Here is a 27,561-nt window from a genome sequence, read left to right as displayed (position 1 = left end):
CCCTCCCGCTCCGCCCGCTCCCTCCCGCCCCCGGCCCGGTGATGTCATCGCCCGGCCCAGCGCGCAGCCGCGGGGGGCTGCGCCCCTGGGACCCCGGCCCTCCTCGTCCCGGCCTCCTGGCCGCGAGGCTGGGGAAACTGAGGCCCTCTGAGGACACTGGGCGCTGGCCTGGAACCCGCAGCCAAGGCGGGACGGGGCTTTGAACCCAGAACCCCGTCAGCGACCCTCCCTACTGCGCCCCCCACCCCCGCCCGCCGCCCAAGTTCCCAGAAGGACCGAGCTGGAGAGGCCTAGAAATCACCTCCCTTCTTTGCCGTTGACTAAGGGGGAAACTGAGGCCCGGGGAGGCGTGGCCAGGGAAAAGAGAACCCCAGACCCTAAGGTCAGCCCCTCCCTCTCCGTTGTTCCAGCTAGAGGATACCTCAGGGTCACCCCTATTTCCTAGTGGGGAAACTCAGGCCCGGGGAGGGGAAGGGGCGCGGCCGAGGGCGCACGGCGGAGGCTTAGACCCAGGAGTGCCGGCTCTGGGAGGGGGTGCTAGGAGCGGAGCCAGGCCCCTGCTCTGCGGCCGGTCCCGGCCTCAGTTTCTCCGGGTGTAACCCAGGGGAGCGGGCTGGAGGGTCGCGGCCCTTCCTCTCTCACTTTTGGGGAGCCCAGTCCTGCACCAGCTCATCTGAGCTCTGGGCCCCAGGCCGGCCGCTCCGTCCCCAGCCTCAGCCTCTCCGAGACCGGCCGCACCTTCCCTCAAGGGTCGGTTCCTTCTGCACCAGAAAACGGGGTGTCACTGTCACCCCGGGACCCAGCCTCCTGGCCCGACTTGGCCGGAGCACCCCAGCCCCTGCCCCGCCCCAAGCAGGGCCGATTGCCGGGAACAAAGGGAGGGGCCGGGACGCGCCGGCAGGTGGGGAGGAGGGGCGAGGCCGCCCGGAGCCCGATCGATAAATCAGAGGATGAGCTCACAGCCGGCGCCGCCCGGGGCCCGGGGAGGCGGGGAGGGGAGGGAGGCGCGCGGCCGCGATTGGCCGTCTCTGCCCCTGCGCGTCCGCGGGAGGAGTGGATCGTGGGCGCGATGGGTCGGGGTCGAGCCGCGGCTGGACCTGCGCGCGCTGTGTGTGTTGTGTGCGGGGGGGACGCCGTGTCTGGGCGCGTGTCCAGACATATGCAGGGGATCCAGGCTGCAGGGTCCTGGGGTGTGTTCACCCAGTGGGTGAAGGATGGGTCAGGTTTGGCGGCCCCAGGCTGAGGGCTGTAGGGTGGAGAGGGCGGCCCCACCACCCCTTCTCTGTGCCCTGCGTGCCTCCCGGGCGGCATCCCTTGGAGAGGTCCCAGGGCAGCGTCCCACCCTCCCGAGCTCCGGATTAGGGAGGTTTGTATGGTGGTCCCGGTGCCATCCTTCCCTGGCACACAGAGGGCTCAGTCACAGGGCACCACCAGTGTGTTTCCTTCCTGTTCCTAGGAGACAGTGGCAGGAACTGAGCCCAACGTCCAGGGTTCAAATCCTGACATCAGACTGAGGCGGGTGCTCGCAGCACGCCCCAGGACAAATGTCCGGTCTCCCCAAAGCACCATTTCCTCTCAGTAAATGACACCTGGTCCCGAGTTGCTATGAAGCATAGACGATCTTTATTAATATCCAAAACATGGCAAGCAGCTACCAATGGCAGATATTAGAATACATCGAGCTCCCATACATCCTTCAAAACCCCGCTTCAATATTCCCTCTTCCAGGAAGCCTATCTGGCTCCCTGCTCAAAAGCTTGGCTCCACCTCCAGCCTCCCCTCGCCCTGGGTCTCTCTTCTGGTCTCTCAGACCCCCTGGGCACCGGAGGGCTATGGGTCTGGCTCTGGAGGGCAGCATTCATGTCTCCTTTCTGTGACGTCAATAGACACATTAAATGAGCCAGCCGGTGTGATGCTGACAGCTTTGCGGCCCGGGAGAGGTTTATTGGCTAAGCAACTGTAGAAGGTGGAGTGGGAAACGCACAGGCCTCAGGGCTGCCTCCAGCCTGAGTTTGGGCTGGGACCGGGGCTGGTGGCCACATTTCCATGAGACAGGGAAGAGTCCAAATGTGGCAGAAACCCAAGCTGTGATGAGGACCCAGGCCCTGGTGGGGCTGGACGCCGAGTTCTAGGACACAGGAAGCTCCGTCTCCAGCCAGCTACTGGGGAGGGCCGGAAGGTGTCCCTTTCCCCGCCTGGCCTGGCCTGGCCTGGTGTGACCTGGAAGAAACTGGAAGAAACTGGGGCACTGGAAGGAGACTCACCCTGCACCCCGCAGAGGGCCACGGGTCACAGCCCCCAGAGACTGGAAGGATCAGGTGTCCTAGAAGGATCCGGACAGTTCAGGAAAGGGGAGGGAACACTCCTTTCCCAGTCCCTCTCGGCTTCTCCTAGCCCCTCCAACAAAAGCCAGGCCCCAGGAGAGGCCAGCCCACGCCCCCGTTCACCGTGTGGGGAACAAGCCTGGCCTAGCAGCTGCGGCCCGGCAGCCTGTGCCCCGAAGGCCTGGAGGGCGTGGCGGCGGCCATGGTGCTGGCCCGTTTGGAGTGGCGGATGCCCATGGAGAACGCTGGAGCCCTGGCTCTGTTCACAGTGACCTGCTCTGGGCAGTGGGCGCCTGGGCCGGGGGTCTCCTCCAGGGGGCGCGGGGCCCGGGGCCGCCCCAGCATGGTGAAGGTGGGCAGGCGCTGGCGGTAGGTGTTGGCGTCCGGGCTGTCGTACTGGCCCGGGCCTGGTATCTCGGCGGGATCCTGCGGGGGGCGGACAGGGGGTGTGCGGCCCGCCGCCGTGTAGCTGGGGCTTCTGGGCTTGGTGAAGATCTGTGAGCCCCACAGAGCGGGCATGGTGTAGGTATTCGGGGCAGGGGCTGAGGTGTCCAGGGGCTTAGGAGGCAGGCGGCAGCCCAGGGTGAAAGCTGGCGGTGTCCGATGGCGCACAGGGGGCACCTTCTCTGGGCTGTAGGCCCCAGGGCCCGGTGTCACCTCCAGACCTGAGAGAGTGGGGAAGGAAGGGTGGCACCGACGTCCTCCCCTGCTCAGAGACCGGGCATGGCTCCCCATTGCCCGCATGCACCCTGGAGCTCACAACGCTTCTCAAGTAACCCAGGCGCATTTCTCTCCCTTCCCCATCCTCCATACACACAGTCTGTTTTCCAAGCCTCTAGGACTTTGCCCAAGCTGGACCCAGGGCCAAGCATGCCTTCATTTTCCACCCCTCTTCCCTGCTGCCTTCCCCATACCCTCCAGGGTAGAGCCCTCACAGCTCTTCTCGAGCCCCTCAGCCTGGGTTTTCCCCTCTCTCCAGACGTGAGCACACTGAGGTGGGATGGTCTGCACTGGATGTAACCACCCCACAGACTGAGATCTCATAGAAAGGAAGGAATGTCAGATCTACTCCAACTCTCCAGTAATTGACTGTTTGAGTTAATGGGTGAACGGGATAGGTAGCAGGTGAGTGGTTGAGTGAGGAGTGAATGGTTCATGAAGGGATTTGTAAATGGATGGATGGATGGATGGATGGATGGACGGATGGATGGAACGGTTGATGGGTAGAAGGAAAAAAAGTAAGGATTCATAGATGAGTGGGTAGGTAGGTGGCCAAATGAGTGGGTGGATGGATGAGTGAGTGGATGAGTGGATAGATGATGGAGGGTGGATGGATGGGTAGATGGGTGGATAGATGATGGATGGATGGATGGATGGATGGATGGATGGATGGATGGATGAATAGGTGGAAGGATGGACAGATAAGTGGATGGGTGGGTGGGTGGATGGGTGGATAGATGAGTGGATGGGTGGGTGGGTGGATGGGTGGATAGATGAGTGTGTGGGTAGATGGATGGATGGATGGATGGATGGATGGATGGATGGATGGATGGGTGGGCAGATGGATGGGAGAATGGAGTCAGGCAGGTGCCTCAGGTGTGCAGGCAAGCTGTTGGGTGCCTGTGAAGGACATTGCCGATTTGCCACAATCCCCATTCACCTCTCACCTTCTGACACCATGGCCAGCTGCCCCTGTGGTCGTGTGTGCCCAGGGCCTCCGTGACCCTGACCCACTTCACTCATTCAGTTCCCCCAGCCCCTGTGGGCACTGGAATGGCGGCCCCTCCTCCGTGTCCCTTGGATTTGATCACTCCAAAGACACTGGCATTCGAAGAACTCCAAGGATAAGAGGGAGAGGGAGGACAGGGCAGGAGAGTCGCTGAGACCCTGGAAAGCAGGTCCTCGTGCGGCTGCATGGGGTACTCACCCCGAGACTTGGCCCGGCCCTGCATGGAGTAGGCAGGGGTGCAGCTGCGGCCAAAGCGTGTGACTTTGGGGTCCAAGAAGTAGATGGGGCCCGGGCTGGTGTCCTGAGGTGGTGCTGGGGAGAGGAACCCAGAGTGCTGGGAGTGACTCCGAAGGCAGTGCCCGTCCCACCTCCCGGCATCAGTGCCCCTGTTGGCCCCGAGACACTCCCGCCAGGTCAGAGGCCACCCCAGCCCCATCTCGGAGTGGTCATCCCGGGGGCCCTGAGTTGTGGCTGCCTGAACTGAGTGGCCTCAGGTCCCTGCTCTGACTGTCTCAACCAGCTCTTCAGTCTCCTCACAGTCGAAGTGCTTCCTGCGTGCTCTGCTCTGCTGCTGTTTGCAGTCCCCTCTGCCCCCTAACCTCTGCGCAGGTGTGGGCTGGAGAACCAGCTCATGGGTTTGCTGGAACTGGACGTAATTAGGCTGAGTGTGCTGGTACACAACCGTGATCCCAGCGTTTTCGGAGGCCGAGGCAGGAGGGCCACTTCAGCTCAGGGCTTTGAGAACAGCATGGGCAACACAGTGAAATCCTGTCTCTACTAAAAATTTAAAACTTAGCCAGGCATGCTGGCAGGCACCTGGGGTCCCAGCTCTTCAGAAGGCTGAACGGGGAGGATAACTTGAGCCCGGGAGGTTGAGGCTGCAGTGAGCTGTGATCGTGCCGCTGCACTCCAGCCTGGGCAACGGAGCAAGACGGAGTCTCCAAAAAAAAACTGTACATAAAGTAAGAGTAACAAGAGCGACTAGGCCCTGAGCCAGTGCCTGGGCTTGTTGGCAAGTCCCATGCTTAAGGGAGGCGCTCAGCGTTGGACCACGTTTAAATCCAGCAGGGCCTCTTGTGAGCCGGTGACCTTGGCCAAGTCATTTATCCTAAGCCTTATTTTCCTCGTCAGTATGTTGCGAAAATCAAACCGTGAGAGGATCTGCAGAAGGGAGCGATCCTGGGGCCTTGCAGATCATGATTGGGACCGGTTGCCGCGATCACCATTATTGCCACGCCAAAGCACATCCAGTGACGGATGCCGGGCACCTGCGAGTAGCACCCTGACCAGTGTTCACGGCCCCACAGACTGCCTGTGCACACACTCAGTGCACGTGGCAGCGAGCCACGGGTGAGGGAGGAAACGTCATCCAAACCTTCGCCGTCCCCTGAGGAGTCCGTGGCACGCAGTGTGGCCCAGACATGGCTCCAGACCTCCCTGCCACAGGCACGAGTACTTGCACACATGCTGTGGTCCCCAAGGCAGGCTCACTGGCCACGCTCCAAGGGTGGTCACTGACCCTTAGCCACAGCCTCATCCTTTCTTAGACTGGCAGGAGGAAGGGGGTCTATTTTTAGCCCCTTCCCTAGGCCCAGGGCAAATACAGTCCCCCAGGACTGCAAGAGGCTGGGGAGCGTCTCCCTCCATCGGCCAGGCTGGAGAGTGCAGTGGCTCATGGCTCACTGCAGCCTCCACCTCCTGGGCTCAAGCAATCCTCCCACCTCAGCCTCCTGAACAGCTGGGACCACAGGTGCCACCACCACGCCCTGCTAATTTTATATTAGAAACCCTTGATCATGGCCGGGCGTGGTGGCTCCTGCCTGTCATCCCAGCACTTTGGGAGGCTGAGGCCGTGGATCACGAGGTCAGGAGATCGAGACCATCCTGGATAACACGGTAAAACCCAGTCTCTACGAAATGTACAAAAAATTAACCGGGTGTGGTGGTGGGTGCCAGTGAGCCGAGATCGCGCCACTGCACTCCAGCCTGGGTGACAGAGCCTGGGTGACAGAGCAAGAAAAGAAAAGAAAAATCCCTGATTATAATCCCATCGCCCCTCTGCAGATGCCTGGGCCTCGCTCACATGACCACAGACTCACCTCAAAGTGCTCACTGTGCAGGGCTTGGCCATCAGAACTCCCCATGCTGAAGCACTGATCTTAGCCTCTGCCCTGCACTGGAACCTTCCTGCCTTTTCTTCTGCCCTCCCCAACCCCTGGCGCAATGCCCTGTGAGAAATGAACACACCCCAGATCATCGTGACATTGCTCATCTCTACACCTCGGCCTACAAAGCATGCTCTGCCTGGAGTTCAGTTCTTCTGAGGGCTCCACCGAACTCCTACTCATCCTACAAAACCCAGATCCCATGCTCCACTTCCAGGAAGCCTATCCTGGGCCTTTAGCAAAGTGTGCACGATTCCCACGCCACCAGGCTCCCCATGCTGTCTCTGTCCCAGGAAGTGTCCCGAGACTGGGATTTGAACCTGGGAACTCAGATCTGTCTGGGTCACAGGCTAAGTTCTTTTTTTTTTTTTTTTTGAGACGGAGTCTCGCTCTGTCGCCCAGGCTGGAGTGCAGTGGCGCAATCTCGGCTCACTGCAAGCTCCGCCTCCCGGGTTCACACCATTCTCCTGCCTCAGTCTCCCGAGTAGCTGGGACTACAGGCGCCCGCCACTGCGCCCGGCTAATTTTTTTCTATTTTTTAGTAGAGACGGGGTTTCACCGTGGTCTCGATCTCCTGACCTTGTGATCCGCCCGCCTCGGCCTCCCAAAGTGCTGGGATTACAGGCGTGAGCCACTGCGCCCGGCCAGGCTAAGTTCTTAACCCAGTCCTGGGGACAGGGGATGCTGACGCCTTCACTGGCCTTCTGGGACCCCTTGCAGCTTCCTGAGTCCCAGTGTGGTCTGGGATTTTTGCTCATTCAGAAGGCTGAGAACAGGCTGCTGTCCTGCCCCTCCTCCAGCCGACCCTCCCAGCAGGCCTCTGTCCATATGAACCAAACTCCCCACACAAGACCCTTCCGACCACACTCCCAGCCCAGCTAGGACCTTGGAGCAGTGGTAGAAAATGGAGGGATGGAATTTGGGAGCGCTGATGGAGGGATGGAATTTGGGAGCGCTGATGGAGGGATGGAATTTGGGAGCGCTGATGGAGGGATGGAATTTGGGAGCGCTGATGGAGGGATGGAATTTGGGAGCACTGAGATCCGCTGGCCCGTGGTAGCAGCACCACTAATGCACACCAGCAGCTCCCTGTGCACCAGGTGTGGTCCACGCCTGAGCCACGTCACTCTGTCAGAGCCCATCGCAGCCACTGCACCCATTCTAGACAGGAGCGAGCACCACACGGCAAGGCCACCAGCCCGTGGCACAGCGAGCCAGTGCGCTCCTTGCCTGCCCTCCCGCCGTGCTGCCCTCCTGCCGTGCTGCCTGCACAAGCAGCCAGGAATGTCCACAGAGATACACGACAGCCCTGTGAGATGGGCCAGGCCTGGGGAGCCCCCACCTTCATGGTGGAAAAACGGGCTCAGCCTCACACCCGACATCTCGCGTTTACTGAGTCCTTACTAATCGCTATGCATCACTGTGGCTACTATTTTTTCTTTTTTTAAAATTTGTTTTAAGACGAGGTCTCACTCTGTCGCCCAGGCTGGAGTGCAGTGGTGTGATCGTAGCTCACGGCAGCCTCGACCTCCTGGTTTAAGTGATCCTCCGGCCTGGGCCTCCCCAGCAGGTGAGACCACAGGCGCACAGTACCACACCCAGCTTTGCAGCTACTTTTTTTTTCTTTTTTTGAGACGGAGTCTCACTCTGTCACCCAGGCTGGAGTGCAGTGGCGCGATCTCGGCTCACTGCAAGCTCTGCCTCCTGGGTTAATGCCATTCTCCTGCCTCAGCCTCCCGAGTAGCTGGGACTACAGGCGCTCGCCATCTCGCCTGGCTAATTTTTGTATTTTTAGAAGAGACAGGGTTTCACTGTGTTAGCCAGGATGGTCTCGATGTCCTGACCTCGTGATCTGCCTGCCTCGGCCTCCCTAAGTGCTGGGATTACAGGCGTGAGCCACCGCGCCCGGCCTCGTATTGTTAACTTTTAACAGAAACTGAGTTGCAGAGCACTTAAGCAACTTGCCTGAAACCAAGCAGCAAGGAATTGCAAACGCGGGAAGGCAGGTACAGGTCTTCACCTCCCTACAACGCTCTTTCTCCTTCCATTCTCTTTATCAGTGAAAAAACAGGGACAGCAGCTTGCCTGAGGTCTCACAGCAAGTAGGAGGTGGAGCAAGTCGTAGAGCCTGGCCCTGCCTGCTTCCTGCCACGCTAACTGGGGGCCTGGATCTAAGGGGTAAGGAGACCCATCGGTGCCCCGGGGGGACATTGGAGGATCAGGGAAGCCCCCAGCCACCCACCCGCCCGCCTTACCCTCACTGGGCCTCCGGACGAGTGAGTAGGCGGGACTGGCCACCCTGGTGCAGTCGTGGTTGATGAAGCCCACGGTGGACGGCAGGACGTACAAGCCTGGCCCTGAGCCTGCAGCCCAAAGCCCTCAGGTCACCACCTGGGTCCAGATTCCCCAAGGAAGGAGCCCTGGACCCAGCTCCTGAGCCTTAGCCTGGGTTCCCCTCTCCCTCCACGGTGAGGATTGGGGGCCCCGGGAGCAAGAGGCTGCTGCCCCTCTGGAGACAAAATATGATGCCTGCATTGTGAGTCAGACATGAATCACAGAGGGAAGGGCAGGGGAGGGAAGGTCTGGGGAGGGAAGGGGAGGGAAGGGCTGGGGAGGGAAGGGCTGGGGAACAGCAGCGCCTCTCACCGTGGGGCACAGATGGGGAGACTGGGGCCTGAGCCTCCCAGAGATACACGTTCACAGATGGGGAGATGAGGCCCAGGCAGAGCTACACGGTCACAGATGGAGAAACTGAGGCCTGAGCCTCCCAGAGATACATGGTCACAAATGGGGAAACTAAGACCCAGGCAGAGATACAGTCACAGATGGGGAAACTGAGGCCCAGGCAGTGATACACAGTCACAGATGGGGAAACTGGGGCCTGAGCCTCCCAGAGATACACGTTCACAGATGGGGAGACTGAGGCCCAGGCAGAGCTACACAGTCACAGATGGGGAAACTGAGGCCTGAGCCTCCCAGAGATACATGGTCACAAATGGGGAAACTGAGGCCCAGGCACAGAGATACACAGAGGTGGGGAAACTGAGGCCCAGGCACAGAGATACACAGAGGTGGGGAAACTGAGGCCCAGGCAGAGATACACAGTCACAGATGGGGAAACTGAGGCCTGAGCCTCCCAGAGATACATGGTCACAGATGGGAAAACTGAGGCCCAGGCACAGAGATACACAGAGGTGGGGAAACTGAGGCCCAGGCAGAGATACACAGTCACAGACGGGGAAACTGAGGCCTGAGCCTCCCAGAGATACATGGTCACAGATGGGAAAACTGAGGCCCAGGCACAGAGATACACAGAGGTGGGGAAACTGAGGCCCAGGCAGAGCTACACAGTCACAGATGGGGAAACTGAGGCCTGAGCCTCCCAGAGCTACACGGTCACAGATGCCACGTGTTGTGGCTTCTGCGGAATCTCATTGCCACGGGGGTCAGGAGAGACCACAGAACCGGCCCGAGGACCTGGCTCCGGGCTTGACTCCAGCGGCTCGCTGTGGTGAGGAAACTGCAGCCCGGCCCGGGCCCTCACTGAGGCCGGCAGCTGACGTGGTTCCCAGCAGAGCAGCCTCCGCACACGTGCCCCTTGCCCTGCCCCGCGTTGTCAACGGTGCCCATCCCCGAGGGCCACGCTGGAAACGTTCCCTCCTCCCCACGTCTCCCGCATGATCGCTGTGGCTTTGCCCCCTGCTGTACCCACAGCCCCTGGAAAGGGCCCGGCCCACAAAACACTCAGCTTCCGTTGGACAGAAACATACTCGGGGCCCATGGCAACCCCGTGTCCACACCCATCCTGCCGGAAGGAAAACTGAGGTTTGGGGAAAGGCAAAGACTTGCCTGAAACTCTTGCCTCCTGCTGGGCTCCCAGAACATTCCAGAAGCCCCAGAAGTGGGGGGAATGGAGCAGGAAAGGGTCCCACCTGTCCCCCGTGGCTGGCACGCACCGTTCTCCAGGGTGGCCATCCCACAGGACTTCCTCAGGCCGGTCTCCGGAATCATGCCCTCCGTCACTCGCCGGCCAAGGGGGGCTGTGGCCAACCGTGGGGCGGGGTCGCAGCTGAGGGTCCCCATGGTGGGCAGACGATGGCCCCGGCAGCACCCACGGGGCCTGGTGCTACTTCCTGAGCCTCAGCAGCTCTGGCGGCCACAGGCCTAGGCACCGTCCCCACCTTCACGGCCTCACCACACCCTCCCACGACCACAGCTGCACAGACAGCCCCTTGTCCCACAGCAGGGAGTCGTGGGGCCCTGGCCTGAGGCAGGCTGGTCGGCCGGACACTGGCCTGGAAGTGGGGCCGGGATCGAGTGTCGGCCAGGCGGCTGGACAGTCCAGGAAAGAGTCCGGTGTCAGCAGAATGTGTCTCCCGGGAGCCGGCAGAGCTGGGCAACTGGGGCCAGCGCCGGCCCCAGGGAACTAGACCTGCAAACATGACACCCACAGCCTCACAGCAGGAGGGACTGGCGGGGTCATGGGCGTGCCCCCATTTCTACACCTGGGGAAACTGAGGCACGGCCCAAGGTCATACAGCAAGTTCACAACTCTGGGAGTTGCAACTCTGAGCCAAGAAGCATTCGCTGCTTCATCCTGTCACTCATTCCTCCCATAAGCACGTACTGGGTGCCTACTGTATACCAGTCTCTGCTTGGGGTGGTGAGAACTGGACAGGAACAGACAGAAAAGAAGGAGATGTTCTCAAGATGGGAGAGAGAAAGTCGTCAGTAAATGTGATAAGTGAACACAGTCTGGTGTATGAGAGGCACTGAGTGTGACTGAAAACGCAGATGGGTTTGGGGTTCAGGGTGGCAGTGTGGGTGCAGGCGAGCCCCGCGGAGAAGGTAAAACGGAACAGTCCCCAAGCAGGTGAGGAGGCAGCGTGCAGAGACCTCTGAGGAGCGCACATCAGCGTGAGGGACACCTGTGCACAGGCCCTGGGGCAGCGGCGAGGACAGAGGGGAGGTGAGAGCCGTCCTCACTGCCTCCAGAAGTCTGCGGGATTTAAACCGCTATGGATTTTGATTCACTGAAGGTGACCACTGTGTGAGGCTCCAAGAAGAGGCTCAGAAAACTGCCAAATGGGAGGCACGTTCCCGTCTCTTCCTTGTTCGTTTCTGTATTTTTTGGAGCCTTTTGCAGTGTAATTTTTTTTTTTGAGACGGAGTCTCACTCTGTCGCCCAAGCTGGAGTGTAGTGGCACCATCTCAGCTCACTGCAACCTCCGCCTCCTGGGTTTAAGCCATTCTCCTGTCTCAGCCTCCGGAGTAGCTGGGACAACCTGACTCTATTTTCAGTAGAGTCAGGTTGGTTGACCGGGCTGGTCTCGAACTTCTGACCTCAGATAATCCACCTGCCTCAGCCTCCCAGAGTGCTGGGATTACAGGAGTGACCCACCACCCCCCGCCCTGCAGGCATCTTCTTGTCTCGTTATCACAGCATCTCGGTGAGGGAGGCACTGCCACAAACCCTAATCTGTTGTTACAGATGGGGAAACTGAGGCTCTGGGAGACAGTAACATGCACTGAGTCCCTCAGTAACTCATCAGGGGATCCAGGACTTGAACCCAGGGTTCTCGGACTCAGATTTAATATCAAAGCTTCGGGCTCAGTGCTTCTGGGTTCTCATCCCAGAGCAACTTTCTGGAAACACTTAGAATTATCGTATGGGGTGGGGCGCGGTGGCTCACGCCTGTAATCCCAGCACTTTGGGAGGCCGAGACAGGCGGATCACAAGGTCAGGAGATCGAGACCATCCTGGCTAACACGGTGAAACCCCCTCTCTACTAAAAGTACAAAAAACTAGCCGGGCGAGGTGGTGGGCGCCTGTAGTCCCAGCTACTCGGGAGGCTGAGGCAGGAGAATGGCGTAAACCCAGGAGGCGGAGCTTGTAGTGAGCCGAGTTCGCACCACTGCACTCCAGCCTGGGCGACAGAGCAAAGACTCCATCTCAAAAAAAAAAAAATTATCGTATGGATCCCTGCAGCCCTCAGTATAAAACCCGAACGCTCACCGTGGCACACAGGCCCTCCATGGCCTTGTCCCCACCTCCCCCTGCCCTCTCATCCTGTTCCTGTCCCCTTTGCTGCTCTACTCTGGCCATCCGGGCCTGCTGGCTCTCCCTCGAGCCCCTAAGACGGTCCCCACCTTGGCCTCTGCCTGAGCTCTCTCCACCTGAGATGCCTCTGCCAGCGAACCAACCCTCGCTGGCTCCTTCCTCGGTCACGAGCGCCCCCAGCCCACAGGCCCTGTCACCGCCCAGCCCTGGACACACCGTTCGCTTGTTTCCAGAGGCAGCACAAACTCCAGAGACACAGCAGGAATGGGTGCTGAGAAGGGAGTGGGGGAAAGACCCCAAATCCCTCGGCCAGTCAACACCGCTCAGCCAGAAGTGCAGGGCCAGGGCTAGAGAGACAGAGGAGACGAGAGCCTAGAACTTCTTCCCCCAGCTCCATCCCTCCTCACATCCATGTCACCAGGTCCAGGCCACAGCAGACAGCCACGAAGGGCAGCCAGCCAGAGACCTTGGTTCCAGCCGGGACTCAGCCCCGATTGACTCAGTTTCCCCTCTGTGACATGGGCTGTCAGACCCCTACAACCAGGTTCCAGCCAGGACTGGCCCCACCGGCCTCCGTCTCCCCATTTTACGTGGGGTGGAACTAAAAGCTAACACAGGGAGGACAGGACAGGAAGCCGGCCAAGCCAACAGTGTGTTGCTGTGAGGACGCTGAGGGCCAGCGGCCGAGCTGGGACCCCTCCAGCCTCCGGTCCCCTTCTGATCCTATCGTACCAGATTCTATCACCTCTGTCTTCAGCTTGGAGCTTGTCTCAACTGCCAAGCAAAGAGCTTGCAAATGAGATGCAAATGAATTCAACGCACATGCAGAGAAGCCCTGATTTGAATCCTGTCTGTTCGACAGAAGAGACTAAATCCCAACAGTGAAAAAAGGGAGGCTGGACTGGATGAGAGGCCGGGCGCCGGTCCCACGTCCACCTGCCCAGCTGCCGGCTGCAGGCGAGGGACGTCACTGCCCTGCTCGGTGTCCTGGAAGGTGACGCTGTAGGTGATCCTGAGACCCTTGTTCTTGCTATAAATAGGAATTCAGCCAGTGTTTATTTGGGGCCAGGCCCTGCTCAGGTGCTGGGAAAACGGGAGGGGACAGAACACACAAGTTCCTCATCCTCCCTTTCCCTCGAGACAGGCAGGCAGGTAAGTGCAACTTACGTGAGTGCAGAGGGCACGACGCTATGGAGAAAACGTGGGCGAAGGGGCATGTTAGAGGCCGAAAGAATGAGGGCCGTAATCAACTCAGTACAGCACTGGGGGCTATAGGAGTAAACAGCAAACTGTTTCACAAATGCAGAATGTTGGCAAACTGACACACTGCATCTGCTGCGCAGAAGGGCTGCCGAGGGCGTCACCATCCAGGCACGAGTATTTCTTATGATTAGGCATAACTGAAGCCTGCCAGTAACAACATGAACCTGGGATCAATTAAACAGCTGATCAATCCTTACCTCCTCCTCCCTGCTCTTGTTACCCAATAAATACAAAGGGCTGTAGAAGCTCAAGAAGCAGCCTTTGCTCATTAAGATCAGGGAGCCCTTTTCTCTTCTTCTTCCTTTTTTTTTTTTTTTTTTTGATGCAGTTTCACTCCTGTCGCCCAGGCTGGAGTGCAGTGGCGCGATCTCGGCTCACCACAACCTCCGCCTCCTGGGTTCAAGGGATCCTCCTGCCTCAGCCTCCCGAGTAGCTGGGATCAGAGGCATGTGCCCCCACGCCTGGCGAATTTTCTATTTTTAGTAGAGACGGGGTTTCTCCGTGTTTCTCAGACTGGTCTCAATCTCCCAACCTCGTGATCCTCCCGCCTCGGCCTCCCAAAGTGCTGGGATCACAGGCGTGAGCCATGGCACCCGGCCCCTTCTTCTCTCTTTTCTTCTCTTTTCTTCTTCCCCATGTTGCCCTTCCTTTAAAAGTTTCTTTTGTCTTAAGTTTTCATTTCTATTTAAAAGTTTCTTTTGTTTCTTGTTATCGTTTTCAACTTCGTCCCTTCCTTCAGTCTTATGACCCTCTCAAGCAGTAACAGGAGTAACTGCAGTAACAACGGTCTCGGGCAGTAACAGGAGTAACTGCAGTAACAACGGTCTCGGGCAGTAACAGGAGTAACTGCCGGGACTTGGGCCACGTGAAAGCTGTGGGCAGGGACGTGTCCCAATCAGAGCTCACATGCGCCCTCTGCTGACATCTGGGAGAGCAAAACGTGGGCGGTGCCGGGAGAGGGCATCACATGCTGGGAAGGATGATGGGGATGGTTGACAGAAAGGATAACTGGAAGGATGGATGATGGAGAAGGATGATGGGAAGGATGACGGGAAGGATAATGGAGAAGGATGATGGAGGAGGATGGTGGGAAGGATGATGGGAAGGATCGTGGAGAAGGATAATGGAGAAGGATAATGGAGAAGGATGATGGAGAAGGATGATGGGAAGGATGACAGAGAAGGATGACAGGAATTATGATGGAGGAGGATGATGGAGAAGGATGGTGGGAAGGATGATGGGAAGGATGGTGTAGAAGGATAGTGGAGAAGGATGATGGAGAAGGATGATGGGAAGGATGATGGGAAGGATGACGGGAAGGATAATGGAGAAGGATGATGGAGGATAATGGAGAAGGATGATGGGAAGAATGATGGGAAGGATGATGGAGAAGGATGGTGGGAAGGATGGTCGGAAGGATGACAGAGAAGGTTACAGGAATTATGATAGAGAAGGATGATTGAGAAGGATGGTGGGAAGAATGATGGGAAGGATGGTGTAGAAGGATAATGGCGAAGGATGATGGAGAAGGATGATGGGAAGGATGATGGGAAGGATGACGGGAAGGATAATGGAGAAGGATGATGGAGAAGGGTGATGGGAAGGACAATGGCAAGAATGATGGAGAAGGATGATGAAGGATGATGGGAAGGATGAAGGAATGGATGATGGAGAAGGATGATCAGAGGATGATGGGAAGAATGATGGAGAAGGATGATGAAGGATGATGGGAAGGACGAAGGTACGGATGATGGAGAAGGATGATCAGAGGATGATGGGAAGGATGATGGGAAGGATGATGGGAAGGATGACGGGAAGGATAATGGAGAAGGATGATGGAGAAGGATGATGGGAAGGATGATGGAGAAGGATGGTGGGGAGGATGGTCAGAAGGATGGGGGGAAGGATGATGGGAAGGATGACAGAGAAGGATGACAGGAATTATGATGGAGAAGGATGATGGAGAAGGATGATGGGAAGAATGATGGGAAGGATGATGGAGAAGGATGGTGGGAAGGATGGTCGGAAGGATGACAGAAAAGGACGACAGGAATTATGATGGAGAAGGATGATGGAGAAGGATGATGGGAAGAATGATGGGAAGGATGATGAAGAAGGATGGTGGGAAGGATGGTCGGAAGGATGACAGAGAAGGTTACAGGAATTATGATGGAGAAGGATGATGGAGAAGGATGATGGGAAGGATGATGGGAAGGATGATGGAGAAGGATGATGGAGAAGGATGATGGGAAGGATGGTGGGAAGGATGGTGGGAAGGATGGTCGGAAGGATGGCGGGAAGGATGGTGGGAAGGATGACAGAGAAGGATGACAGGAATTATGATGGAGAAGGACGATGGGAAGGACGATGGCAAGAATGATGGAGAAGGATGATGAAGGATGATGGGAAGGATGAAGGCACAGATGATGGAGAAGGATGATCAGAGGATGATGGGAAGGATGATGGCAACCAAGATCAACTCATCTTCACCAAGCTCATGGTCTAGCCAGAAAGTTGATCATCCACAGCAGCACTGCCCACCAGAAACAGAATGAGAACTTCCTATTTATTTTATTTTAACTTTTTTGAGACAATGTGTTGCTGTCACCCAGGCTGGAGTGCAGTGGCACGATCTCGGCTCAGCACAACTTCTGCCTCCCAGGTTCAAGCGATTCTCCTGCCTCAGCCTCCCGAGTAGCTGGGACTACAGGCACCTGCCACCATGCCTGGCTAATTTTGTATTTTTAGTAGAGACAGGGTTTCTCCATGTTGCTGAGGCTGGTCTCGAACTCCTGACCTCAGGTGACCTGCCTGCCTCGGCCTCCCAAAGTGCTGGGATTACAGGTATGAGCCACTGCACCTGGCAATTAATTTTAATAATGTATCTTATTCACCCCATATCCAAAATAATATCATTTCTGCACACAAGTATTACAGGTGAGATATTTCACCTTCTTTTTTTCATGCTGTCTCCCCAGCCTGGCATGTTTTGCACTTGCAGCCCGCAGCGTGGAGCGTCCACGGTTCCAGGGCTCCAGCATCACCTGTGGCCCTGTGGACGCCGTGTCGGGCAGCCCAGGTCTAGAGAGTGGAGCCTAGAATGGACCCCGTGGGCCAGCAGTGCTCAGCCATGGATGCTGCTGCCCCGGGGGACACCTGGCTATGTCTGGAGGCATTCTTGGCTGCCAGGAGCAGGGGTGCTGATGGCATCTAGTGGCTGGCGACCTACAATGCTGTTCCTCCCAAGAGAGGACCCCCAAATGTCCATGGCGTCAAGATGGAGCAATGCCGCCTTAGTGGATGGGCACTGATTAATCGCCTGCTGCGTGCAGGGTGAGATTGGCAGGGCGTCCTTGGCATACAGCAGATGACACTCCTGCGGAACGGCTCTGCTGCTGGCGTTGTGCCCACAGGCGCCAGCCCACGAGCTGTTCCATGACTGTCACCATTGACAGAGGCGGAGGTCGCAAAGCCAGCAGGTGGTGGACCCAGGACGCAAGTCCAGAATGTTCTTGGCCCCTGCACAGTCCTGCCTACCCACACCTGCCAATCTCAATGTCACCCACCCTGGCCGCCTTCATACGACTGCCCCAGCCCTGCCCCTTGACGGGCGCCGAGGCTGTTCCCACTTTTGCTCCTTTCCGATTTCCTGCGGTGAGTCTCCCAGGCAGAACTCCTCCGCCCATGAACCAGGGTTTCTGGATTAGACGCTGTGCATCCGTCCCCTCTGAAAAAACGGCCATGTGTCAGCCTGACCCCACAGGGTCGCTCTGAAGGCAAGGGCATCCGGCCCCTTGTCATTCAAACATCCTCTTCCAGCCTTCCCTCACTCCAGCCAATGGCACCTCCTCCAGACCCGTGCTGACTTGGACCCAAACCCCTGGGTCAGCTTCCTGGACCCAAAGCCCACCCCGCATCTAGCCGCCGCTCTCCACCCCCCAGCCACAGTCCACCACCCCACAGCCACGGTCCCGTCCAGGACCCCATCCTCCCTCCACACCCTCCCTCCACACCCACCCCCGCCGCTCTCCACCCCACAGCCACGGTCCCGTCCAGGACCCCATCCTCCCTCCACACCCACCCCCGCCTCCTCGGGGTTCTATGTCAGCCAGAGCCAGCTCTTTGGGGAGCCCTACACAGACGCCCGTCCCAGCTCCCACTGTCTAGCACAGGCTCCTTCCCGACAGACCTCCACCTGCCTGAGTCCCCTCACCACTCCCTCCGGCACGCAGGCTCACCCTCGTTCCAGTGACACGGAGCTATGAGATCATGGTGGGTTGAAATCAACAGACCAGGGGTTCCCAACCCAGGTGACTGGCCCCAGGGGACACTGGGCAGTGTCCAAGGACACCTGTGGTTGTCACGACTGGGGGAGCTCCTGGCATGGAGTTGGGGCAGGGATGCCACTAGGCACCCTGCAGTGACCAGGACTGCCCCACCCGGAATGTCCACAGGGCCTGTGGAAGACCCTACAGTAGACAGCCATCAGCTCTTCCTCTCACGGCTCCTGGAAGCTCTGGGATCCATCACCCCCATGGGGCCGGTTCTGGGATCAACACTGTGTCTCCAGCCCCGAGGAAGCCCTTGGAGCCCCTGCAGCCATCTTCCTTCCCTCCGCCCGTCAACCGCACTCCTGCCTCTAAAGCCAGACCCCGCTTTGCCTCTTTTGTGCAGCACAGGAAGGGGATGGTGCACTCATGAGGCCCCCCACCCTGCCTGTGAAGTTGGTCCTGGTGTTGATGACAGCTGTCCATCACTCACTTCTGTTGCCGGGCAACGTTCCATCCCATAAAGATGCCACGATTCACTCAGAGCTTCTAGGCTGCTTCCAGCTCGGACACCCGCAGATGATGCTGTGAATACACATCTCCCGTTTTTTCTTTTCTTTTTTTTTTGAGACAGAGTTTCACTCGTTGCCCAGGTTGGAGTGCAGTGGCGTGATCTCGGCTCACCACAATGTCTGCTTCCCAGGCTCAAGCGATTCTCCTGCCTCAGGCTCCTGATTAGCTGGGATTACAGGCACCCGCCATCACGCCCAACTAATTTTTGTCTTTTTAGTAGAGACGGGGTTTCTCCATGTTGGTCAGGCTGGTCTCGAACTCCCGACCTCAGGTGATCTGCCCACCTTGGCCTCCCGAAGTGCTGGGATTACAGGCGTGAGCCACCGCACCTGGCCTCGTTTTATTTTTGACATAGGGTCTCACTCTGTGCTCAGCTTGGAGTGCAGTGATGTGATCACAGAAATGAAACCTCAGGGGAGAGTTGAGACTTCACATACAGTGGCCAGGAAGGCCCCCTGAAGAGGCGAAACGTTAGCAAAGGCCTGAAGGACGTGAGGACCTCTAAGGGATGCCCAGCTGTGCAGACATCTACGGGATTTCTGGGGAGGGCACTGCTGCGCAAAGGCTGTGGGGCAGGACTGCACCTGGCGAGGTGGAGGAACAGCAAGGAGGCCAGCGTGGCTGCCGCAGGGTGAGGAGGGGAGAGCAGGAGGGAGGGAGGGGCTGACCCAGCACGTCGTGCAGGGCCCTGCGGACTCGCGAGGACACAGGGTTTTACTCTGAGCAAGGTGGGAGCCACGGAGGTGGCCTCTGCTGGAGCAGACGAGGGCGCGGCCTTACTTGGGTTTGAAGGAATCGACTGAGGGCAGGAAGGTGGGCATAGGGAAGCCCGGGGGAGGAGACCCACACCGGCCCAGGTGGGCACCACGGGGCCTGGGCTGGGGGCTGCCATGGGGTGGGCAGAGGCGGGTGGGTTCTGGGCCAGAACTCACGCGATTTTCTCAGACACTGTGGGGTGAGGGGAGTGAGAGGCACGGAGGGTCCTGGAAGGGCAGATGCGACCTCAACCTAGAGAAGGACCCGCTGCCCTGCTTAGTTGTTTATGGAGGATCTCTGCTGTGCTCTACCACGTAACACACGTCCACACACACAGGAGCACACGGGTCCACACACGTGCACGTTTACACCACGTGGGTGCACACGCAGATGAGGCGCACGCACACACTCCCGCACAGCACACCGGCAGGTGAGCAGACACGTGTGCGCACACAGGAACACGAAGAGGCAGGAGCCGGGCGTGCCCGAGCCCCGTGCCGCCCTAGGCATCCCGACCACCGCCTGCGCTGAACAGGTGCACAGGGAACGCCTGCTGAGCCAGCGAGTGGAACGAAGCTCCACGACAGTCCAGATGACGGACGTCACTGCTGTGGCTGCTGCTGATCCAAGTCCCACTGTTCTCTTCTCCAGAGATGAGGTCTCAGTCCGCCATCCAGGCTGGAGTGCGGTGGCGCGATCACAGCTCAGTGATGATGGAGGAGGATGCTCAGAGGATGACGGGAATGAGGCAGCCTCAACCTCCTGCCCCTACAGCACCAGGAGGGCAGGTGTGAGGCACGGTGCCAGCCCCAAGTTCCCGCCATCCTTTCCTAAAACACATCCTCGGGCTGCAGGTGAGGCTGCAGCAGCTGGGAGGCAGCTCCCAGGAGGCCGGGTTCCTCCGATGACCTGCCGTTTCTGTGTCCCTGGCACACGGTGCAGCAGGAGAGGGGGAGGACAGGTGTTCGCGGCCCGTCCAGGGTCAGCTCATGCTCCCGGCCTCCGTGACCCGCCACTCCCCACTTTCCTGAGGCCGCTCACTGCTGTCCCTTGTCCAGCGGCCAGCCCCCTGACTCAGACTCACGCGCTCGGCCGCTGCCAGCCCCTTTGTTCCCAGGAGACTCTAACAAGGAAGGCTTGTTCTTCCCGAGAGGACACAGAGAACCTGCCAGCTCCCCTCCCTCCTCATCCAGAGAGGGCCCGCTGTCCCCGTGGGACAGTGAGGACAGGACCAGCTCTCAGGCTCTGCCAGGCACCCAGCCCATGCCTGGCAAGTCCCCATATTACAGACGAGGACACCAAAGTTCAGAGGAAGGAAGGGCTTGTATTCTGAGGATTCAGGGGCCTGGAAAGGGGCTCTAGTGGGCTCTGCTGTAGCCTGCAAGGTCCTACACGCCCAGGTCCTTCTGGCCCTCTCTGGCTGTGAGCCCTCCGGACTCAGTCCCTGCACTCACCGTACCTTCTGCCTGGTACACCCAGTCCAACTCCCTTCCCCTCCTGGAAGGCCTTGCTCACATCTCTCCATCTCCAGGGTCTTCCTTGGACCACTGATTGATTGATTGATTTTTTGTTTTTCTGAGATGGAGTCTTGCTCTGTCACCCAGGCTGGAGTGCAGCGGCGCGATCTTGGCTCACTGCAACCTCTGCCTCACGGGTTCAGGCGATTCTCCTGCCTCAGCCTCCCGAGTAGCAGGGATTACAGGCGCCCATCACCACACCCGGCTAATTTTTGTATTTTTTAATATAGACGGGGTTTCACCACATTGCCCAGGCTGGTCTCAAACTCCTGACCTCAAGTGATCCGCCCACCTCGGCCTCCCAAAGCGCTGGGATTGCAGGCGTTAGCTGCCGTGCCCAGCCTATCAGGACCACAGATTTGATCCTTCGGCCTGCCCACCATCATGCTGCCTGCCCCCTTCCCTGCCTTTTCCTTCTTCTGGGCAGCACTTTCCACGCCTCAACTATTGCAGCAGCGGCTGGAGCTGACCATGCCAGTTCCTGAGCCCACTGTGAAGTTCGCAGGGATCTGTGAGCTGGTTGGCTCACGTTGGCAGCCACCATGCGAGTATTTACAACACGGGGGCCGCGTGCGCTGCGAGTGAGGGCCTTTTGCCTTGGAGAGCCAGTTGTTCAACATTTCTCTGCACAACACTGCCTCGGTATCATGCCCCGGGTCCCGGCTCATGGTCTCTCTTCCCCGCTGCTCACGAGAATGTAAGCTCCTTCGGGCCGAGGTCAGCCCACCTTGCACTCTGCTGTCTCCAGGGCACTTAAAACAACGCTTGGCATACAGCAGGCACTCAATAAAGATTTGCTGGCCGGGCGCATGACGTGTGCCTGTGGTCCCAACACTGTGGGAGGCTGAGGAGGGAGGATCGCTTGAGCTCGGGAGGTGGTGGCTGCAGTGAGTGGAGATCGCGCCATTGCAGTCCAGCCTGGCCCACAGAGTCAGACCCTGTGTCAAAATAACAAGCATGAGGCAGGGGGATCAGCTGAGGTCACGAGTTCGAGACCAGCCTGGCCAACATGGTGAAACTCTCTCTCTACTGAAAATACAAAAGAAAGGCCGCGCTGGGTGGCTCACGCCTGCAATCCCAGCGACTCGGGAGGCTGAGGCAGGAGAAGCGCTTGAACCCGGGAGGCGGAGGTTGCGGCGAGCCGAGGTCGCGCCCCTGCACTGCAGCCTGGCCACAGGGGTGAGACTCCGTCTCAAATAAATCAATAGCGAGAATAAGTCAATCTGTGTGGAACTAACGAGCGCCCGCGTCCCTCGCGCTGCTGGGACTGACGTCCGGGCGCCCCCAGCACGACCACGGCCTCCCGGTGGCCCTGACCCGGCGGAGCCGGCCCGAAGCCCCGCAGCCCCTAATGCAGAATCCGCGTCCCCGAACCCGGATCCCCCGGCCTGGCCGTGCGGCCCCGACCCCCGCAGCGAGACCAGCGCTTCCCAGTCTCCGCCCGGGAGCGCGACACGCCCGGTTCCCTCGGCGAACGGCCAGGCCTCCCGGGACCAGCGCGCCGGGGGACTCGCGGCGGGGACGCCCCCTCGGCCGCCCCATGCCGGGCCCCACGCAAGGGCAGCCGGGGCGCCCCGCAGTGGGAACGCGAAGACACCGACCACGGGGCGCTACAGCCGCCAAGGCCTCCCCGCCGTCCGCCCCAAACCCGCCTCAGCCCGCCCCGAACCCTCCTCAGCCCGCCTCAGCCCGCCGCGAGCTCGGAGGACCGCGGGCTAGAGCGGCCCCGCCGGCGCGCAAAGCCTTGTGGGCCACACGCCCCGAGGCCCTGCGCCCCGCGGCATGGCGGGAGTTGTGGTCCAGCTGCGGGGACGACGCGGGGGCTGCCGGGAGCTGTGGGCGGGGCGGGTGAGCGCGTAGCGGCGGGGCCGGGGAGCTGCACCCGCGAAAAGGAGGAGGAGCTGCAGGTCTGTTGCGTCCCGCGGGTCGAGAAGGTTGTCAGCAAGACGCCGGCGCTTTGAGTGCTGAGCGCGGCCGCGACGGGAACCCCCGACCCGCCCTCGCAGCCCGCGGTCCCGACCCCTGACCCGCCGTCGCAGCCCGACCCTCGACCTCTGACCCGCCCTCGCAGCCCGCGGTCCCGACCTCTGACCCGCCGTCGCAGCCCGCGGTCGCAACCTCTGACCCGCCGTCGCAGCCGGACCCTCGACCCCCGACCCGCCCTCGCAGCCCGTGGCCCATCGGCCCGGCCGTGGACGCAGAGCCCCGGCCCCGCTCCCCGCCCTCCCTGCGGAGCCGAGGACCTTGGCCCAGCCCCGCATCCTCCCGACCGGGCTCGATCCAGCCCGGGTGTCCTGCGCCCGAAACAGGCTCCAGGGGGCCGTCGGGGCTGGGGGTGACCGTGCCCGGCCCCTGCGCTCCTCTCTTACAGCCAGGCCCGTCCTCCCTCCCTCCGCCCGCGGTTTCCCACACCCGGGTCCCGACACGCCTGGCACCGGCCCAGGTCCTCCTCGGGGTGGAGCCGGCAGCGTCCCTGGCCTCCCCCCAGCCCCAGGCCAGGATCTCCCCCTTCCCGGTCGTGACAACCACGGATGGCCCCGACGCCAGGCGAGGGTTAGTGCCTCCTGGGGCGGGATTGCGGCCGGGAAGAACCGCCCTCCTAACCCCTAAGGAACCGCAGGGATGGAGAGCGCGCCCGGGACGTCCGGGCTCAGCGCGGGGTGGGTGGGGAATGCAGAGCGAGCCGTCCTCAGAGGCCGCCGGGCTGCAGGCGAGAACCCTCCCAGCCAGGACGCTGCGGCTCTGCCTGAACCCCAGGCCCGGGGAGCGCCCCGACCCAGGGCGAACACCGCGTTTGGCCCCTGCCCGGTGCTGAGAGAGGCCGGAGCGGCGTCCCCAGAAGCGGAGCGGGAGCCCCACGTCCAGCGGCCACGGTAGAAAGGAGGAAACAAATGGGTGGTAATAAGTAAAATAAATCGTGTGAAACATAAAACAAGGCCGGGCGCGGTGGCTCACGCCTGTAATCCCAGCATTTTGGGAGGCCGAGGTGGGCGAATCACTTGAGGTCAGGAGTTTGAGACCAGCCTGGCCAACATGGAGAAACCCCGTCTCTACTGCAAATACAAAAATTAGCCGGGCGTGGTGGCGTGTGCCTGTGGTCCCAGCTAATTGGAAGGCTGAGGCAGGAGAATTACTGGAACCCGGGAGGTGGAGGTTGCAGTGAGCCGAGATCGCACCACTACACTCCAGCCTGGGCAACAAGAGGGAAACTCCAGCTCAAAAAAACAAAAACAAAACAACAACAACAAAAAAAAACAAAGGGCCGGGCGCGGTGGCTCAAGCCTGTAATCCCAGCACTTTGGGAGGCCGAGACGGGTGGATCACGAGGTCAGGAGATCGAGACCATCCTGGCTAACCTGGTGAAACCCCGTCTCTACTAAAAAATACAAAAAACTAGCCGGGCAAGGTGGCGGGCGCCTGTAGTCCCAGCTACTCGGGAGGCTGAGGCAGGAGAATGGCGTAAACGTGGGAGGTGGAGCTTGCAGTGAGCTGAGATCCGGCCACTGCACTCCAGCCTGGGCGACAGAGCGAGACTCCGTCTCAAAAAAACAAAAACAAAAACAAAAACAAAAGAAACATAAAGATGTATCTTTATCTTATTTAAACCACTGTGTCCAAAATACTATCCTTTCGACACATAATCAATACTTCATACACGTTGAAATGTTGTACCCTCTTTGTTCAGGCTGAGTGTTCGGAGCCCAGAGCGTATTTTGCACGTTTGTGTCCATTTCTAATTCTCACAGGAAATACTTCATCTGCTCTTCTGGCCCCTAAAGTTCTAGCTGGAAAAGTGGCTTTCACAAACCCTAGCTGTGCCACACGTTTTCGAAGAGCTGCATCCGTTTCTAAGTTGACATTCGCGTTAGAAAGGAGGCTTCAGGGCCAGGCGCGGTGGCTCACGCCTGTAATCCCAACACCTTGGGAGGCCGAGGCGGGTGGATCACCTGAGGTCAGGAGTTCGCAACCAGCCTGACCAATATGGTGAAACCCTGTCTCTACTAAAAATACAAAAGTTAGCCAGGTGTGGTGGCAGCGCCGGTAGTCCCAGCTACTCCGGAGGCTGAGACAGGAGAATTGCTTAAACCCAGGAGGCGGAGGTTGCAGTGAGCTGAGATAGCGCCACTGCACTCCAGCCTGGGTGATGGAGCGAGACTCTGTCTCCCAAAAAAAAAAAAGTCTAAAAATACAAAAATTATCCGGGCATGGTGGCATGTGCCTATAATGCCAGCTACTCAGAAGGCGGGAGAATCGCTTGAACCCAGGAGGCAGAGGTTGCAGTGAGCCAAGATCGCACCACTGCACTCCAGCCTGGGCAATACAGTGAGACTCCGTCTCAAAAAACAGAGCTTTTAAAGAAACAGTTCAGTGTCTTTTTTTTTTTTTTTTTTTTTTTTTTTTTTTTTTTTTTTTTTTTGAGACGGAGTCTGGCTCTGTCGCCCAGGCTGGAGTGCAGTGGCCCGATCTCAGCTCACTGCAAGCTCCGCCTCCCGGGTTCACGCCGTTCTCCTGCCTCAGCCTCCCGAGTAGCTGGGACTACAGGCGCCCGCCACGTCGCCCGGCTAGTTTTTTTTTTTTGTATTTTTTAGTAGAGACGGGGTTTCACTGTGTTAGCCAGGATGGTCTCGATCTCCTGACCTCGTGATCCGCCCGTCTCGGCCTCCCAAAGTGCTAGGATTACAGGCTTGAGCCACCGCGCCCGGCCAACAGTTCAGTGTCTTTTATGGTGTTGGCACGATGTTGCAACTCTCTAGTCTCAAACCCTGCGAGGGCAATTCATAGACAATTTCAGTGTCTCTCGACTGATGTGCGTGTGGCTTGCGCCCTTCTAGCCTCCTAGCCCCAAGGGGGAGGCCTGTGCGGCTCCTGGCTGGGCCCCTGTCTTCAAAGCAGCTCTTGAGTGGCCCTTTAATCCGTGAGACGGGGCCGTGGAAGCTGGGGTGAGCCTGGAGATGGCCTTGGGAGCACCAAGGCGTCAGAGCAGCTGACGAGGGCCCCCAGCCCCGCCTCTCCCCGGGGAAGAGCCAGCCCCAAGCCAGCTCTCACCATAGTGTGCCTCCTGCCCCATGCATCCCCATCCCCGCAGACCCCTCCTGATCAGCTCAGGTGGGGCTGCCGTGGAGACCACACCAGCATCATCGCCTGAGGCTCCATATCCAATTTCCCGGGGGCTGCTGGGACTGAGCACTGCCCCAGCCCCTCACCAGGCGGTCACTGACCCTGGGGAGGCCCGGCGGCCCTGCCCAGGCTCAGTGACGTGGTCAGCTTGGCCGGCCTGCAGGGAGGGGCTCAACTCCTTCAGGGACCTGTGCCAGGTGGGCCACAAAGATCTTTCCTCCTCAAACCTGATGTGGGTGCCAGACCCACCCCCAGTGTGGGCTTCATGGCTGAAACTCCACACGTACACACGCACACATGCACGCACATGGCTACCTATTCAACCCCCTCCTGCAGCCTCCATCAATCTCATCCCGCCCCCACTGTCCTTGAGACCCTCAGGCCTGGGGTCCTTGGACTGGGTTCAAGCCTTGCCCAACAAGGAGGGCCTGCCCTGATGGGGGTCCTCACGCCAAAGAAAAAGCCGTGAGGACCCCAAAACTGACCAGTGGGTGGGAGCCAGGAGAGCTGGCCCAGCTGGGTCAAGAAGGGTCTGTGAGGGCCTGGAGGCGTGCTCAGCTCCTGGACACCGGCACCCCCACAGCCCCTTCCCCTCGGCAACACAGGCATCTGGAACACACCCCTGGCGACTGTGGACAAGGGAGGCCAGGAGGTGGGGTCTGGGGCCGGTGGGACAGCTGGGACCCTCCATGGGAAGGGGGCTTCCTGCCGGAGGCTGCTGAGGACAATGCCGGGAAGGGGATCGATGTTGGAGGCGGGGTCGAGTCTCCTAAGGACAAAAGGGAGGTCCCCGTTGCCGGTGGAAGAAGATACCATGCAGTCCCTTGCTGTGGGACTAGGACTCAGACGCAGGGGTCTCAGGGTCCTCCCCGGCCTCAGGCCTCTGGCCCACCTTGGTCTCTCTGTCCCTCTGCTTCTGCCTCTCTGTGTCTCTGTCTCCCTGTGTGTCTCTGCCTTGTCTCTCTTCCTCGCTGTATCTGCCTCTCTGTGTCTCTGTCTCCCTGCGTATCTCTGCCTTGTCTCTCTTACTCTGTCTCTGCCTCTCTGTGTCTCTGTTTCTCTCTCTCTGTCTCTGTGTCTCCCTCACCCCCACCTTCCCCACCTCTGACCCTTTAAACCTGCGGGTCCCTCTGCCTCTGGGAACCCTCCTCCTCCTTCCTGTGTCCATCCCACCCGCCCTGTCCTGGGGGGCACTCCAGCTTTGTCTTGTCCCCACCCCCGCAAGCCTGTGGATGTGAGGGCTCGGCACGCAGGGAGTATGAGCAGCATGACCACCACGTGTGACCCAGCGGGCAGGCGCAGGACAGGGTCCTGGAGAGCTGGGACACACCCTGCAAGGGGCCTCAGCCCTCCTAGCGCCCAGTGGCCCCTCCCCACCTGCAGGAAGTGAGGTCAGGGGCTGGGAAGCAGCCTATTCACCAGGCCTGCTGCCCCCCGCCCGGGTTAAGGGCCCAGCTTCCCGGGAAGGGCCTGCACCTCCGGCCTGGGGAGGGCCTCTCCTTGGAGTCTGCCTTCCGGTGAGGCCTTTCCCGGCACCGGCCTGGGCAGGAGGGGGATGGGACCCAGGGAGATAGGGCTGTGAGCTAACACACCTGGGCCCTCACCTCCCAGGGACCTGTTTCCCCACCCTGGGCCTTAGTTTCCCTCCTCTAGGCCTCAGTTTCTCTCCTTTGCACCCAGCCCCTCCTCTGACCCTCAGTTTCCCTCCTTAGCACCCAGCCCCTCCCCTGATCCTCATTTTGCCTCCTCTGCACCCAGCCCCTCCCCTAGGCCTCAGTTTCCCTCCT

At 59.4% G+C, this 27,561-nt stretch overlaps 1 protein-coding gene across 1 annotated transcript; it reads right to left on the bottom strand.

Moving 5' to 3' along the window:
• Positions 1–1,606: 1,606 nt before the first annotated feature.
• CIMAP1D (CIMAP1 family member D) lies at positions 1,607–10,316 on the bottom strand. The gene is made up of 4 exons (XM_007994510.3): positions 10,175–10,316; positions 8,474–8,581; positions 4,252–4,365; positions 1,607–2,989 (listed from the first exon to the last, which is right to left on the bottom strand). The coding sequence occupies exons 1-4, from the start codon at positions 10,299–10,301 to the stop codon at positions 2,469–2,471; spliced, it is 870 nt and encodes a 289-aa protein (XP_007992701.3). The 5' UTR covers positions 10,302–10,316; the 3' UTR covers positions 1,607–2,468.
• Between the last annotated feature and the right edge of the window lie 17,245 nt (positions 10,317–27,561).

Source organism: Chlorocebus sabaeus, chromosome 6 (genome assembly GCF_047675955.1).
Source record: "Chlorocebus sabaeus isolate Y175 chromosome 6, mChlSab1.0.hap1, whole genome shotgun sequence".
NCBI classification, from domain to species: Eukaryota; Metazoa; Chordata; class Mammalia; order Primates; family Cercopithecidae; genus Chlorocebus; species Chlorocebus sabaeus.
Note: the sequence above shows the minus strand (reverse complement) of the source record. Positions and strands in the feature narration are given on the sequence as shown.